Genomic DNA, 15709 nt, shown 5'->3' on the forward strand with positions numbered 1-15709 from the left:
TTTGTTGTCTACATCGAACGTCCCTCGTAAGGGTAATAACTAGATCAGAGACGTATTGAAGCCTAATGAAGGAAAGTGATAATAGGATTTAACGTACAGTGGACGACAAGGCCACTAGAGATGGATTATAATTCGGATTTGGAAGTATGGAAAAGAATTTGATCACATCCTTTTCAGTATAACAATCCTGACATTCACTTGAACGTTTTAGATAAGGTACTGATAACCGAAGTTTGGATAGGAAGACGGGATCTTAACTCTGATTCACTCAAAGATAACCCAGAATTCAGAATCTTAACTGCTGCGCCACAACACTCGGGGAGATTATAGGACATGCAATACCCTTTCGGTCTTTACTCGAATGGAATCGGTCAGAAAACTCATAATATTGGTTTCAAGTATCCTTCATCATACACCTCAAAGTTCTTTGAGGAGTATAGGTCAGGCGTATATGTCAATTTGTTTGGAAAGTTTGAGAGATAAAACATCCCTAGGCTTGTACTGGTGAACAAGAGTCAACATTGGCGGTCAGAAATATTTTGGGCAGAAATTATAAATTTATACTGCCGCATGCTAATGCCACTTACGCCTCTTTCATTTTAATGGGTGGTAGTGCTCATCTTCACAAAGCTCAGTTGGTGAAGACTTGCTACAAGGTCAGGATAATATTCGAATGCTGTGGTCAGTACATGAATCGTAAGGGAACATTTGAGGTTAGCTTGGAGATACACTGCAAATGGTTCAGCACCGTGCATTTTTGTTCCGTAATTACAGATTGCTCCTCTTAGTATGCTCGACATTTTTCTCAGAATTTCAACAATACTTATTTTGGGACCATATTACGCGATTAATAAGCGTAGTTCCCAATTCCCAAATCTCAAATTTCCTGTTACGGGACAGCAATGACTGTTGTTTTTCATGTCTCTTAGATATTCCATAGATGCACAGATTATCTTTCTAAAATTTTACTTCTGTTTTCAAGACTGTGTTCTGGACAAGGACCCGAATCTACAGATAGAGTAGACAGTGCTCCTCCGATCCAGCAACAATGCACAACTCCGGGATGGGTTGATGGTTTCAACCTTCCTTTGGAAGTTCCTAACACATTAAAACTGTGTGCCGTATCAGATTGTAACCTGGAACCTTTGCCTTCTGCTGGCCTGAGCCATCTAAGCACTCCTCACAAACCGCCCGCACCGCTTTACCTTTTTCTGTACCTCATCTCTCGACTTCCGTTGGGAGCAAAGGACTAGAGCCAGTGGTAAACTGAATCACTCAAATGGTCCGTGCCTGTAGCTTTGGCTGCTCAACTGAAATATCGCTGTAGGCAATAACAGTAATCCTGCAGTACTCAGTCATTATAACTGCAGCCAAGGAAACATGAATTTCACTTTTAACTGTCGTTTCAAGTCTTGTGTAACATATACAAAAATAACAGGCCGATATTACATATCCTTATTCCGCGCGTCAGTCCAAAGTTTTGTTTCATGCTGTTCTTCAGCCCTGTCGCTTCTCAGTTATCGTCTTAATTTCAGCATAACTGCTGCATTGTGCCATTAGTTCCCTCTTTGCAAGTGCGAGAGGACGCATTTCGTAAGATGCACCTAGCTGTCTCTCTCTTCGATTCATTACGTCCTCTATTATGCTTTTTAACACTGACATCTTGCAAGATGCATAGTGTCGGGCACGTGTGTGTCACCCAATCAGCTTCTTGTTTTATTGTAGCCGAGCCTACGTCATTCCCTGCAATCTCGTTGCTCGGATGTCCTTGTGCCATCAAACTAGTCCGTTACCGCACAACTTGGCGCAGTGGTTAGCACACTGGACTCGCATTCCAGAGGACGACGGTTCAAATCCACGTCCGGCCATCATGGTTTAGGTTTTCCGTGATTTCCCTAAATCTTGTCTAAGCACTATCTTACATGCCACATTGCAGCTGTTGTATAGTTCACAAAAAGTTCGAATATCCCGTTGCCAACTTCAGTGCTTTTGTGCAATTTGCAAAAAAAAGGTTCAATGGCTTTGAGCGCTATGGGACTTGACATCTGAGCTCATCAGTCCGATTTGCATAGAACATGTTGTGTTGCTTGTCTGAATGCCTCTACGTATTTCCAAATGAGGTCAGCATCCACGATGCAACCAAGCATTCCATATCTCGTATTCGCTTTTTGTTTGTTCACCTCAGACATCGTAGCCCTCAAACGAGAGGTCCGATTTTAATACAGTGTTTTTTTTTCTTTTCTTTTTAAATTTGAAAGCTGGTTTAACCTGGATTGTTTTTAGCTATGTTCCATGGAAGTATCAACTAAATCAAATAAAAAATTTTTCCATCAGTGCGCTCTCCAGCTCCTTAATACATAAGAGTTACGTAGTTACTTAGTGTGAAATTGTGGAACTAAAAAGATCTAAATAAAAGTCCGCGAGGATGTATGTTTGTCTTGCAGGTTTGAACAACAACGATGATTTTTGTCTTCTGAAGTCACCCGTTTCAGCACCTACAAAGCAGAAAAAGGGTGACTGTGAATCCACTGTCAAAGATAGACATACGCTCTCGCAGAGACTTTTTTATAGTTCTTTTTGAGGTCTACAATTGAGTACTGAATCAAATGATTTTGCACTAACAGATAAGGTAGCCTATTGCAAGAGAGGCAAATGGCAATCCACTTTCTTCCTACTTGATTAACTGACTAGAATTATCACTGCTTATTCCTTATGTTATCACCATTAGCTAAATATATACACGAAAAGATGTATATATGTGTCAATTAAAAAAAGAAAAACATAAATCGCATAAGTGAAAAAGACAACGCGTTCGCAATTTCGCGTTTCGTCCCGGAAAATACTTGTGTGAATGAGGGAATAGAGTGACCTCTCTATTTTGACCCCAAGCATCGGCGTGTCGGGGATCCACTAAGTAAATAAAAGCAGAATACATGTAAAAACTGATAAAGTACGAAATTTAAATACAAGTAAGCTTCTTAGGAAACGTAGGTAAATATCAGAACAACGATATCAGGTCGTTCAGTCTGAATTTTAATTAATTTACTAAGAAAATTCCCAATTGAGACACAACCGTCAACAACGCCTGCCTTCATCCGGCTGTCCCTTCGGGTCACCGCATCTGTCACGGTCCGCGCGCCGCACACTCGCTCTCACCGTTTAGTCAAGGGTGAGTTAGTACGCTGTCATCAGACGACTGTAGGAATTAGGCATCGCATGATAGATTAATGGAAGAAATTAAGTTCGTACGTAAGTACGTAAAATACGATATAAAAGAAATGCGTAACTCTTTTCTTTAACAGTGTGAGAGTAATAAGAAGGACCGATTTCACATTTTACGTAACAAGTATTTATGGTTTTACTAGCTATTTTGAGGTGTGGATGCGGGACGAGAAGGACTGGAAGAGATGCCACCAAACAGAAGAAGCTTATTCCCAGCAATTATGAAAGTATGCTGCTGCAGAAAGGATATCTGCTGTTAACTTCCTTTAAAAAAAAATGAGATGCCATCAAACACAAGAGGCTTATACCCAGCAATTATGAATGTATGCTGCTGCAGAAAGGATAGCTGTTGTTAACTTCTTAAAAAAAAAGAAAAAAAATCGCTTTGCGTTGCCCCGACTCGACGACGCTTGGATCAAAATATTACACATTAAACTTATGCCAACGGCCTTGGCGCAGTGGTATCACCGGTTCCCGTCAGATCACCGCTGTCGGGCTGGGCTAGCATTTGGATGGGTGACCATCCGGTCTGCCGAGCGCGGTTGGCAAGCGGGGTACACTCAGCCCTTGTGAGGCACACTGAGTAGCGGCTCCGATCTCGGAAACTGACATACGGCTGGGAGAGCGGTGGGCTGACCGCATGTCCCTCCATATCCGCACCCAGGACGCCTGCGGGCTGATGATGAGACGGCGGCCGTCGGTACCATTGGGCCTGTTAGGAGGGAGTTTATTTTTAAACTTGCAAGGGCACACAAGGTTTTTTTTACTTCTTAGAGATTTTTGTGTTGTGGTTTTTAATTTTTTTGTTTTGAAGGTGCAGTTCAAACAGGAACAGCTTCACGTTGTTGCAATGGGGCAGGGAAAGTGTACTACCAGCGCAAGGCGGCTTTCTACACGTAGCAGTGTCCCACGAAAACGTGTGTGGCGAACATTACATGCGAAAAACTTGTACGCATTTCACCAATTGCGTGTCCACAATCTTCACATTGACGTGAATCCCATACGACTCGAGTACTTCGCACTGTTTCAATGACAAGCCTCTCCCAGTAATACTATTCACCGATGAAGCACGTTAACACAGAATAGAATCACAACACACGTAATGATCATCGATAGTGGCAGGAAATTCTACACGATGCAGTGGAAATCAATTCCGAAGTCCATTCTTGGATCATTGTTTAGAGCGGCGAGTTCGAACATGTTGATAGTTCCAGTTGCTTTAGAGGAGAAAATGATGCTTCAGAATTATTGCATTTTTTGGAAAATTTGTTTGTTGAACACCTTGAGAAATTCTTTCGACCACGCGAAATAGATTGCACTTTCAGCTGGAAGGAACTCCTCCAAATTTTACCATACGTGTCAAGGAAGATCTCAAACGCACTTACCCTAATCGCTGTACTGGTCGTGTTAGTACTATTAATTGGCCACCAAGATCACCAGACGTTAATCCATTATATTTTTGTTCATGCGGTTGGATGAAGTCTGAGGTGAACAAACAAAAAGCGAATACGAGAGACGGAATGCTTGGTCGCATCGTGGACTCTGTCCTCAGTTGCAAATGAGTGGAGGCATTTAGACAAGCAACACAACATGTTCTATGAAAATGCACAAATGCACTGAAGTTGGCAATAGGATACTCGAACGTCTTCTGAACAATACAACAGCTGAAATGTGACGTGTACGATAATGCGTATACAAGAATGTGTTAAAACCATGTATTTTTCAATTGATGCTTCGTAGAACACACATTGTAATGTGTACTACCTGCTGTACATGTGTAAACCTGACAATGCATTGAATAATAATGCAAATAAACAGAAATGTGCATGAATTACGTTCTATCCTGGAAATCGTTCAGAGTAGGGCATACGTCCGTATAAAGATTTTTACTTCAAATCATCGTTCCTGCCATCCTGAGTGTTGATCATTCCTCCTGGGACTCCATGTATAAACTTACTTAAGCAATTGTTACCAATGTGCGTTACTTCAACTTTCGAAGAATGACGGGTACCTGCTTGTTTTATATGCTGTCTGCCATACGAAAGAGATCAATGTGTGAGAAAGCGATTGCTTACAACCGCTCCTAGGAACAGCGCTATCAGTATGAACTTAAATTTCCAGCAAAGTACTATGTTCTGCTTTTCAAAAATTCAGTACGTCATTCATTGATTGGAGATATTTAGGGTTCAGTGTCCTGTCGAAGCAACTTAAGGAAATCTCTGAAACCTAACCGGACAATGATCTGAACCACTGTGCTTCAGAAGGCGTGTCCGTTGCGCCTCTGTGCCAGCATCAAAAGATATCTTCACAGCACAGCAAAGAGCACCTCGAATCGTGAGTGGAGACTTCTTCTAACTCGTGGTGTAATCTTTACAAACATATATAATGACTACAGCATCTTCGTTCGTATACTACCAGATGTGTTCTGTAATTAACAGCCCTGCTCAGTAGGAAACTAACTGTTAACAACATGACCATAAACACCAGAAGAAAAGACGATCTCCACTCTGAGCTAAAACGTTCGATACTCGTACAGAATGGGGTAAAATGTTCAATTCACTCCCAAGTGATATGAGAGGCACAAAAAGTAACATATCTTTATTTAAAACTAATTTGAAGAAGTATCTGTTTGACACAGTATTTTAAACAATGAAATAATTCTTTTGAGTTAATAAATAGAAGCTTGTATATGTTGCACATAGCTTTTATATGTTGCACGTAGAATTGTAAATTGAGGTTAATTGTCGGCAACAACACATATTTTGATAGAAGATGGCAACGACAAAATAATTTATAGCTTATTACTTCTGCACAGTATGTACCCTACTGTTATTCGCAGAACATGTACGCAAACATTCCACATCAAGGGACTTGCTCGTTCATACGGATCTATGAAACATGTACATGTACACAAAAATAAAATGAAAAATACGCCGTTTCGTATTTCCTGATCTCATATTGATCATATTTATCCTTTGTGAAAAACTTAGTTTGCTTCACTTGTGCCACAACGTTCGAGATTCGAAGATTTTCGAAAATTCTTCAATACTCACTAAGAATATTGGTTCATTATTTCGTACGTCTTTCTAGGCTGTTTAATTTCCCAGATAGCATACAAAATGAATAACACGTTCACGGACGTTACCAAATTGGACAATAGGGGACACTTCTTGTTTCTAGATTCAGTGCTACGGACTTTCCATCGAACGCAGAATTATCACCCACTTCTAGAAGCTAACTTTCGGCGACTCTACTAAACCGCAGTTTCAGCATTGTCGGGTGCAATTATAGTAAATACTGTCTCTTTGGCTTGTTTGGTTGTCACACTATTCACGTTTCTTTGACGCGGTGGCGGTTTCTGCACTCTTTTGTAAACAAAGTGGATGTGAACCTTGACAGAAGAGTGCCGAGGTGGATTTACCAACCGTCTTACTGGCTTCTTCGTACGTGCCGTTATCGTGTTACAAATAAAGGACCAGTCCAACGCTCTGGCGTGCGGAGGTCGACGCCAAGTCCCTGGTCATCCCTCTCCTCTCTCACCAGCACGGTATAATTATGGCTGCAGTACACCTGGTCGACATACGAACCTCGCCTCCTCCCCCCCTCCCTCCCAGCTGCATAATAACTTAATCACCTCATTTAGTTTGTGCAGGAACAAATCCTCCGGCGGTTTTCTGAGACCACATTCAGTTTTACACGGAAGACCCATTTAGGCAGCCTCTGAAGAGCATAGACATCTATTTTTCATTCGGTTAGAAAAATATGGTTTTCCGTGTTAGATACGAGGAAAAAAAGTAGCGAAATTCAAAGATTCAAGAGTTTTCTTTGCCAGAAATTGGTATCTTCTCGATTTCCGCGGGTTGTTACACAGTGCAACATGACAGTCGTAGAGTTACAAATACTATAGTTTCGTTACTATGTCTGCACACTAAAGTCTCAAACTGGGGAGACGAAAAACCTCTTGGTTGAGTCCGACGAGTCACTTCTAAAGACCAGAGCGACTAAGGTTTGGGGTTCTCCTTATATGCATCTAGTCTAACACCGAACCTGCCTTACACTTATCAAAGTTATCACGAACAGGCTAACATACGTAACTTTCGAAACACACTTAATAAACTGAAATTAAACCGGTGGCATAAAAAATTAAAGAAAACGCGAAAATAATGCAATACATCAATTAAATTATCGGATCTTAATTTTTCCTAGTTAATAAATTCATATAGATATCAATGTAATTTTTAATTTTAATTTAATTTATTTCTTTCGGGACGTGCCCCTACAGCCATCTCAATTGTGGAACGTCAGTTACGACAATAGGGACGTAAGGACAACACAACACCAAGTCCTGGACCGGAGAAAATATCTAACCCTGCCGGAAATCGAATGCCGGACTCTTTAGGTTACAATTCGTCGCGCTGACCGCGCAGTTACCGAGGCGGACAAAATACCAACATCGAATAACTGTTTTTTCAAAGAAATATTTATATCCTGTTGCTTAAAGTTTCAAGCCTATTAATCAATGAAATAATATGTTGGTTATTCTTGTTGATGTGCAACAGCATTTTCTCAGTCACTCATATTACGTATTTATAGATTTATAATTTTTAGAGCAACTTAACATTATTGGCATATAAGAAAAATTTTGCTATGAATATTTTCTAGTTTCATTTCCTAGCGCGCTCGAAATAATCGATTTCATTATATGAGAAAGTAATTTTAGGACATTAGATCACAAAAGTGACTTCCATAGTAATATTGACAACATTGGTACACAGCACTCTTTGCGATGGAACATTGGTATGAAGCACCTTCCACCACGCAACATTTGTACGAAGCACATTTTGCCAGGACAGTAGGATATTTTGCATGTACTCCAAAAGGCATTCGTCTTATGTATAAGTTTATGTTTAAGGGTGTATAATAAAATGTCGTGTGGCTAGGGCCTTCCATAGGGGAGACCAGTCGCCTGGTGCATGTCTTCCGAGTTGACGTCACTTTCTTCTCTCATTTTGTTCGAAATTGTTTGGCGCATTAGGTCGTAGCGGACGTCAGATAACATTAGCTGAAGTTTGTTGTTCATACATTCACTCAGTTTTTTTTATTACACAGGGCAGCCAGTTAAATGAAATGTGTTGTTGTTGTTGTGGTCTTCAGTCCTGAAACTGGTTTGATGCAGCTCTCCATGCTACTCTATCCTGTGCAAGCTTCGTCATCTCCCAGTACCTACTGCAACCTACATCCTTCTGAATCTGCTTAGTGTAGTCATCTCTTGGTCTCCCTCTACGATTTTTACCCTCCACGCTGCCCTCCAGTACTAAATTGGTGATCCCTTGATGCCTCAGAACATGTCCTACCAACCGATCCCTTCTTCTGGTCAAGTTGTGCCACAAACTTCTCTTCTCCCCAATCCGATTCAATACTTCCTCATTAGGTATGTGATCTACCCATCTAATCTTCAGCATTCTTCTGTAGCGCCACATTTCGAAAGCTTCTATTCTCTTTTTGTCCAAACTATTTAACGTCCATGATTCACTTCCATACATGGCTACACTCCATACAAATACTTTCAGAACTGACTTCCTGACACTTAAATCTAGACTCGATGTTAACAAACTTCTCTTCTTCAGAAACGCTTTCCTTGCCATTGCCAGTCTACATTTTATACCCTCTCTACTTCGACCATCATCAGTTATTTTGCTCCCCAAATAGCAAAACTCCGTTACTACTTTAAGTGTCTCACTTCCTAATCTAATTCCCTCAGCATCACCCGACTTAATTCGACTACATTCCATTATCCTCGTTTTGGTTTTGTTGATGGTCATCTTATATCCTCCTTTCAAGACACTATCCATTCCGTTCAACTGCTCTTCCAAGTCCTTTGCTGTCTCTGACAGAATTACGATGTCATCGGCGAACCTCAAAGTTTTTATTTCTTCTCCATGGATTTTAATACCTACTCCGAATATTTTCTTTTGTTTCCTTCACTGCTTGCTCAATATACAGATTGAATAACATCGGGGATAGACTACAGTCCTGTCTCACTCCTTTCCCAACCACTTCTTCCCTTTCATGTCACTCGACTCTTATAGCTGCCATCTGGTTTCTGTACAAATTGTAAATAGCTTTTCGCTCCCTGTATTTTACCCCTGCCACCTTCAGAATTTGAGAGTATTCCAGTCAACATTGTCAAAAGCTTTCTCTAAGTCTACAAATGCTAGAAACGTAGGTTTGCCCTTCCTTAATCTAGCTTCTAAGATAAGTCGTAGGGTCAGTATTACCTCACGTGTTCCAACATTTCTACGGAATCGAAACTGATCTTCCCCGAGATCGGCTTCTACTAGTTTTTCCATTCGTCTGTAAAGAACTCGCGTTACTATTTTGCAACTGTGACTTATTAAACTGATAGTTCGGTAATTTTCACATCTGAAAACGCCTGCTTTCTTTGGGATTGGAATTATTATATTCTTCTTGAAGTCTGAGGGTATTTCGCCTGTCTCATACATCTTGCTCACCAGATGGTAGAGTTTTCTCAGGACTGGCTATCCCAAGGCCGTCAGTAGTTCCAATGGAATGTTGTCTACTCCAGGGACCTTGTTTCGACTCAGGTCTTTCAGTGCTCTGTCAAACTCTTCAAGCAGTATCGAATCTCCCATTTCATCTTCATCTACGTCCTCTTCCATTTCCATAATATTGTCCTCAAGTACATCGCCCTTGTATAAACCTTCTATATACTCCTTCCACCTTTCTGCTTTCCCTTCTTTGGTTAGAACTGGGTTTCCATCTGAGCTCTTAATATTCATACAAGTGGTCCTCTTTTCTAGAAAGGTCTCTTTAATTTTCCTGTAGGCAGTATCTATCTTACCCCTAGTGAGATAAGCCTCTACATCCTTACATTTGTCCTCTAGCCATCCCTGCTTAGCCATTTTGCACTTCCTGTCGATGTCATTTTTGAGACGTTTGTATTCCTTTTTGCCTGCTTCATTACCTGCATTTTTATATTTTCTCCTTTCATCAATTAAATTCAATATTTCTTCTGTTACCCAAGGATTTCTACTAGCCCTCGTCTTTTTACCTACTTAATCCTCTGCTGCCTTCACTACTTCATCCCTCAAAGCTACCTATTCTTTTTCTATTGTATTTCTTTCCCCCATTCCTGTCAATTGCTCCCTTATGCTCTCCTTGAAACTCCGTACAACCTCTGGTTCTTTTAGTTTATCCAGGTCCCATCTCCTTAAATTCCCACCTTTTTGCAGTTTCCTCAGTTTTAATCTACAGGTCATAACCAACATATTGTGGTCAGAGTCTACATCTGCCCCTGGAAATGTCTTACAATTTCAAACCTGGTTCCTAATTCTCTGTCGTACCATTATATAATCTATCTGAAACCTGTCAGTATCTCCTGGCTTCTTCCATGTATACAGCCTTCTTTTATGATTCTTGAACCAAGTGTTACCTATGATTAAGTTGTGCTCTGTGCAAAATTATTAAATTTTCGTCACCCTTCACTATCTGAATAATTTCTTTTATTTTATCATACATTTCTTCAATTTCTTCGTCATCTGCTGAGCTAGTTGGCATATAAACTTGTACTACTGTAGGAGGTGTGGGCTTCGTATCTGTCTTGCCCACAATAATGCGTTCACTATGTTGTTTGTAGTAGCTTACCCGCATTCCTATTTTCCTATTCATTATTAAACCTACTCCTTCATTACCGCAATTTGATTTTGTGTTTATAACCCTGTAGTCACCTGACCAGAGGTCTTGTTCCTCCTGCCACCGAACTTTACTAATTCCCACTATATCTAACTTTAACCTATCCATTTCCCTTCTTAAATTTTCTAACCTACTTGCCCGATTAAGGGATCTGACATTCCACGCTCCGATCCGTAGAACGCCAGTTTTCTTTCTCCTGATAACGACATCCTCTTAAGTAGTCCCCGACCGGAGATCCGAATGGGGGACTATTTTACCTCCGGAATATTTTACCCAAGAGGATGCCATCATCATTTAATCATACAGTAAAGCTGCATGCCCTCGGGAAAAATTACGGCTGTAGTTTCCCCTTGCTTTCAGCCGTTCGCAGTACCAACACAGCAAGGCTGTTTTGGTTAGTGTACAAGGCCAGATCAGTCAATCATCCAGCCTGTTGCCCCTGAAACTACTGAAAAGGCTGCTGCCCCTCTTGAGGAACCACATGTTTGTCTGGCCTCTCAACAGATACCCCTCGTTTGTGGTTGCACCTACGGTACGGCCATATGTATCGCTGAGGCACGCAAGCCTCCCCACCAACGGCAAGGTCCATGTTTCATGGGTGGAAATGAACTGAGAGTATGGTATTGTTGACTGCGAGGCCCCATCCGGGGAAGTTCGGCCGCCGACTGCAAGTCTTACTTCAGCCGACGCCACATTGAGCGACTTGCGTGCCGGTCATGGGGATGAAATTATGATGAGAACAACACAACACTCAGTCCACGAGCGGAGAAAATCTCCAACCTATCCGGGAATCGAACCCAGGCCCGCTGCATGGGAAATGCGGCAATCGAACCCGAGCCCCTTGGCATGGCATTCTGTCGCGCTGACCACTCAGCTATCGAGGCGGACAATGGTTTATAGATAGTGATAAATTGCCAGAAAGGAGTACATCATGGACATCGGCGTGTTTATTAATGAGTGAGAAAGAGAAAACAATAAGAAACACAGATTTTTATTTACATAATAATAGTTCAACCTTCAAAAGAAACACAAGCCATTTAGTATATAAAGTAATTATTCATCTGCAGTACTGAAAATGAAACCCTGATCATGAGATGTTATGTTGAATCGTTAGTAGTCCCTCTTATCCTCTTTATAATCTCTTAAATTCACATTGGCGCGAATTTCACCACAGATTCTGTTGTCTGTATTGCAATTTTGCAACATTCCCCTCGCAGAGCGTACTTTGGATCATTCCCATTGCATGTCTGATGATTCGTCATATAGTAAATTTCACAGATTCTCTGCAGGATTAATATCTAGGGATTGCATTGAGGTGGAATCCAGTGGGGAACCACAGTGGAAAAAAAAAGGCTCTGAGCACTGTGGGACTTAACTTCTGAGGTCATCGGTCCCCTAGAACTTAGAACTACTTAAACCTAACTAACCTAAGGCCGTCACACACCTAGGGACATCACACACAGCCTTGCCCTAGGCAGGATTTGAACCTGCGACCGTAGTGGTCGCGCAGTTCCAGACTGAAGCGCCTAGAACCACTCGACCACATCGGCCGGCCACAGCCTTGCATCTAGAGCGCATATTTTGTGTCATTACCCTGTGTGGAAATAAAATTCTTAGAAAGACGTGTACTATTCGCACTTGTGAATGGATGTGTTTAGGATGTTTATGTAAACCTTTGGGTTCATAATCCCATGAGTGAAACAAAAATTATCACAACATTTTGACTCATGCAGCCCCAGACAAGTACTCAATTTCCTTCATGTTTACCTGAGGCTGTTCTACTACTCTCTTCAAGTTAAAAATTCTTTTTTCTCCATGCTGTTACTCGCCCATTTGCCTTAAACAGCTTAATTCCACTCTCGTCAGTACACACAACCTTCTTTCAGAAATCAAACCAATCGGTTTTATGTTGCAAGTACAACTCGTTTCCTTCTGTTGATTTCACTGATGTATGGGTTTCTACGGCAGTTCAGCCTCATAAAGCACATTTCTTATAGTTTGCGCTGAAACAGACTTTCCTGGATGCATCTGAGTAGCAGTAGGAAGTTTTGGAGCGCTTACTTTCGGATTACTCTTGACTTGTCTAAGAAGCTGTCGCTTTTTCATCTCGGATAGAACTGCAGGGCGATCACTTCGTGATTGGTTCAAAAAGGAGAACAAACAGTCTCGACAGCAATAAGAGTTTTCAAATCGGTTACCACACCAGACCGCTGTTCACGAGATATTTTCTCAAAAATTACTTCATGACTGTTTTTCAAACAGTTTCGTTCTGATTAAATTCTGTATAGAAAAGTCTTCACTGTACTGGAATGCCTGCCAATGGTTTCTGCGATTTCTTGAAAAGATCTTCCCTTTCGAGGAAACTTTATTCAAATTTCTCCCTCTTCTTTTGTAGCTCCATGTGATTTTCGACACATATTACCTAAATATTGCGCAACAGCTTTGAAAACAGAGGGGTAACTATCGACAAGAGTGGATGAAATACAACTGTAAGGGAGAGGGGAGTGTGCCAGTACAGCACTATACCTAGGATCTTGTTTATTAGACGAGACTTATTCGACATTTATTAGGATACGACTTTAAATGTCGTAGACTTGTTAATAAAATTAAGCAACAGATGAATCCAAACAGCATTTTCTTTCTAAATATAGACCTTAACTGACGTAAGGAACTGATTATTGTTCGTTTCTTAGCTATATTTTTATGATTGTGCTGTTATACTCTATGCGCTAAGGTCGGACGAATAGTTTTAGAAGTGTGTAATATTGTTACCCTCTAGGTATTGAAATGATCTATCTGCAAAAATTTATTGAGTGGATTATGTCTCTAGAGATACTGTGAGTTTTGTGTCCCTCCCGTCAAACTTAGTCCGTGCACGCCGAAACATCACATTCACCGATTCAGTTATATCAAAATATGACATTTAAGGCAGCCGGAGTGGCCGAGAGGTTCTAGGCGCTACAGTCTGGAAGCGCGCGTGTGTGTGATGTCCTTAGGTTAGTTAGATTGAAGTAGTTCTAAATTCAAGGGGACTGATGACCCCAGAAGTTAAGTCCCATAGTGCTCAGAGCCATTTGAACCATTTTTTGATATTTTAGTATTTTTCCGCCTCTTGGATAAATGTGCACATCACATATGTTACGTGGTGACAAGCCGACTTGTGGGCAACTGCTAAGGCGTAGCTTTTGGGCAACTATGTACGCGTGTTAACAGGTGGCACCTTACCTGGTGGGAAGCCCGCAGGGCGCCTCAGCAGCCCCCACATCCATGCGGCCAGGGCGAGGGCGGCGAGCAGCAGGGGTAGCGCCAGCGGAGGCATGTCTTCCCGTGTCTGGCGGCTGGCCCGGCAGGCACTGAGCAACACCGAATCCGGCGACAGACCGCCTCTCTGCCTACAGCAGAGGTGCAGGGGAGGGGAGCTCAGACCTGGTCAGCCCAATACCGCTGCTGCTCTGCACGCCGACGCTGGTGGCGCGAGGACGGACAGCTCGTTCGCTCTACTTGTCCACATTTTACAATGTGCGTTCAACAAGTAATCCAACTTTTTCTTCAGGACGGTTTTATATAGAATCCCAATGCACCATATTATTCTTAACTCTTTTGGCTACAAAACCATATTCTTCAACATAGCCGGCCGGGTTGGCCGAGCGGTTCTAAGCGCTACAGTCTGAAACCGTGAGACCGCATCTGTCACAGGTTCGAATCCTGTGTGTGATGTCCTTAGGTTAGTTACGTTTAGGTGGTTCTAAGTTCAAGGGGACTGATGACTTCAGAAGTTAAGTCCAATAGTGCTCAGAGCCATTTGAACCATCTTCAACATAATCTCTGATCAATGCGCACGGCCTCACACTGCCTAACTAGGAAAACCTGTATACCAGCATGGTACCACTCTCCTCATCGATGTCTGAGCAAACGTCTTGCCGTATCAATAACTTCCGCGTCACCTACGTACTGCTTCCCGTGGAGTGCATCCTTCATTGGGCCCAACAGTTGGAAACCGGGAGAGGAAGAAAAGTCCAATGAAGATCTACGAGTTCCTCACGGGTGCGCAGACTTTGGTGAGACATTGCGCCGTCATGGAATTTTCTTTCATTTTTGTGGCAACGATGACGCTGAAGTTGTTTCTTCTGTTTCCTGAGAGTAGTACAATACACTTCAGAGTTGATCGTTGCACCATGCGGAAGGACATTAAACAGAAAAACCTCTTCACAGTCCCAAAAGAAAGTCGCAATGACTACCGGCTGACGATACGTCTTTAAACTTTTGGTTCGGGGGAGGGGGTGTGGCACCTCTCCAAGGATTGCCGTTTATTTCCGCTTTGAAGAGATGAACCCATGTTTAATCGCCTGTGACGATGTTCGTCAAAAAGTTGTCACGATCACATTCATAACGCGCAAGCAATTCCGCACAAATGGTCCTTCATTGCTCTTTTTGTTCTTGTGTCAAGCGGCGAGGAACCCAGCATGCATTCACACCTATGAGTACTCCAACTGGTGGACGAGTATTCCAGCATTATCGAGAGAGACGCCTAGTTGTGCAACGACGTCTTGGATAGTGATATGACGATTACCTCTAATCAGAGTACCGTGCGTCCCAACATTGCACGAATCACAGTCGCGTGCAGCCGGCTGGCACACGGGAGATCATATAACTCCTTGAATTTTTTCTCAGCTACATTGAGGTTTCGAAGAGTGTATTCCAGTCAACATTTTCGGAATCTCTCTGCAAGTCTACCTTCATACATATATTTGTGGTACCTCTCCTATTTTTTGTC

General features: G+C 42.0%; 1 protein-coding gene across 1 annotated transcript in view; it reads right to left on the reverse strand.

Moving 5' to 3' along the window:
- LOC126267727 (probable cytochrome P450 305a1) overlaps positions 1 to 14254 on the reverse strand; it is a 106936-nt gene extending 92682 nt beyond the window's left edge. The window contains exon 1 of the mRNA XM_049973029.1: positions 14161 to 14254. Within this exon, the coding sequence (XP_049828986.1) occupies positions 14161 to 14254 (94 nt within the window). The remainder of the gene's footprint in view (positions 1 to 14160) is intronic.
- Positions 14255 to 15709: the final 1455 nt, after the last annotated feature.

This window comes from Schistocerca gregaria, chromosome 4 (genome assembly GCF_023897955.1).
Source record: "Schistocerca gregaria isolate iqSchGreg1 chromosome 4, iqSchGreg1.2, whole genome shotgun sequence".
In the NCBI taxonomy this organism is placed as follows: Eukaryota; Metazoa; Arthropoda; class Insecta; order Orthoptera; family Acrididae; genus Schistocerca; species Schistocerca gregaria.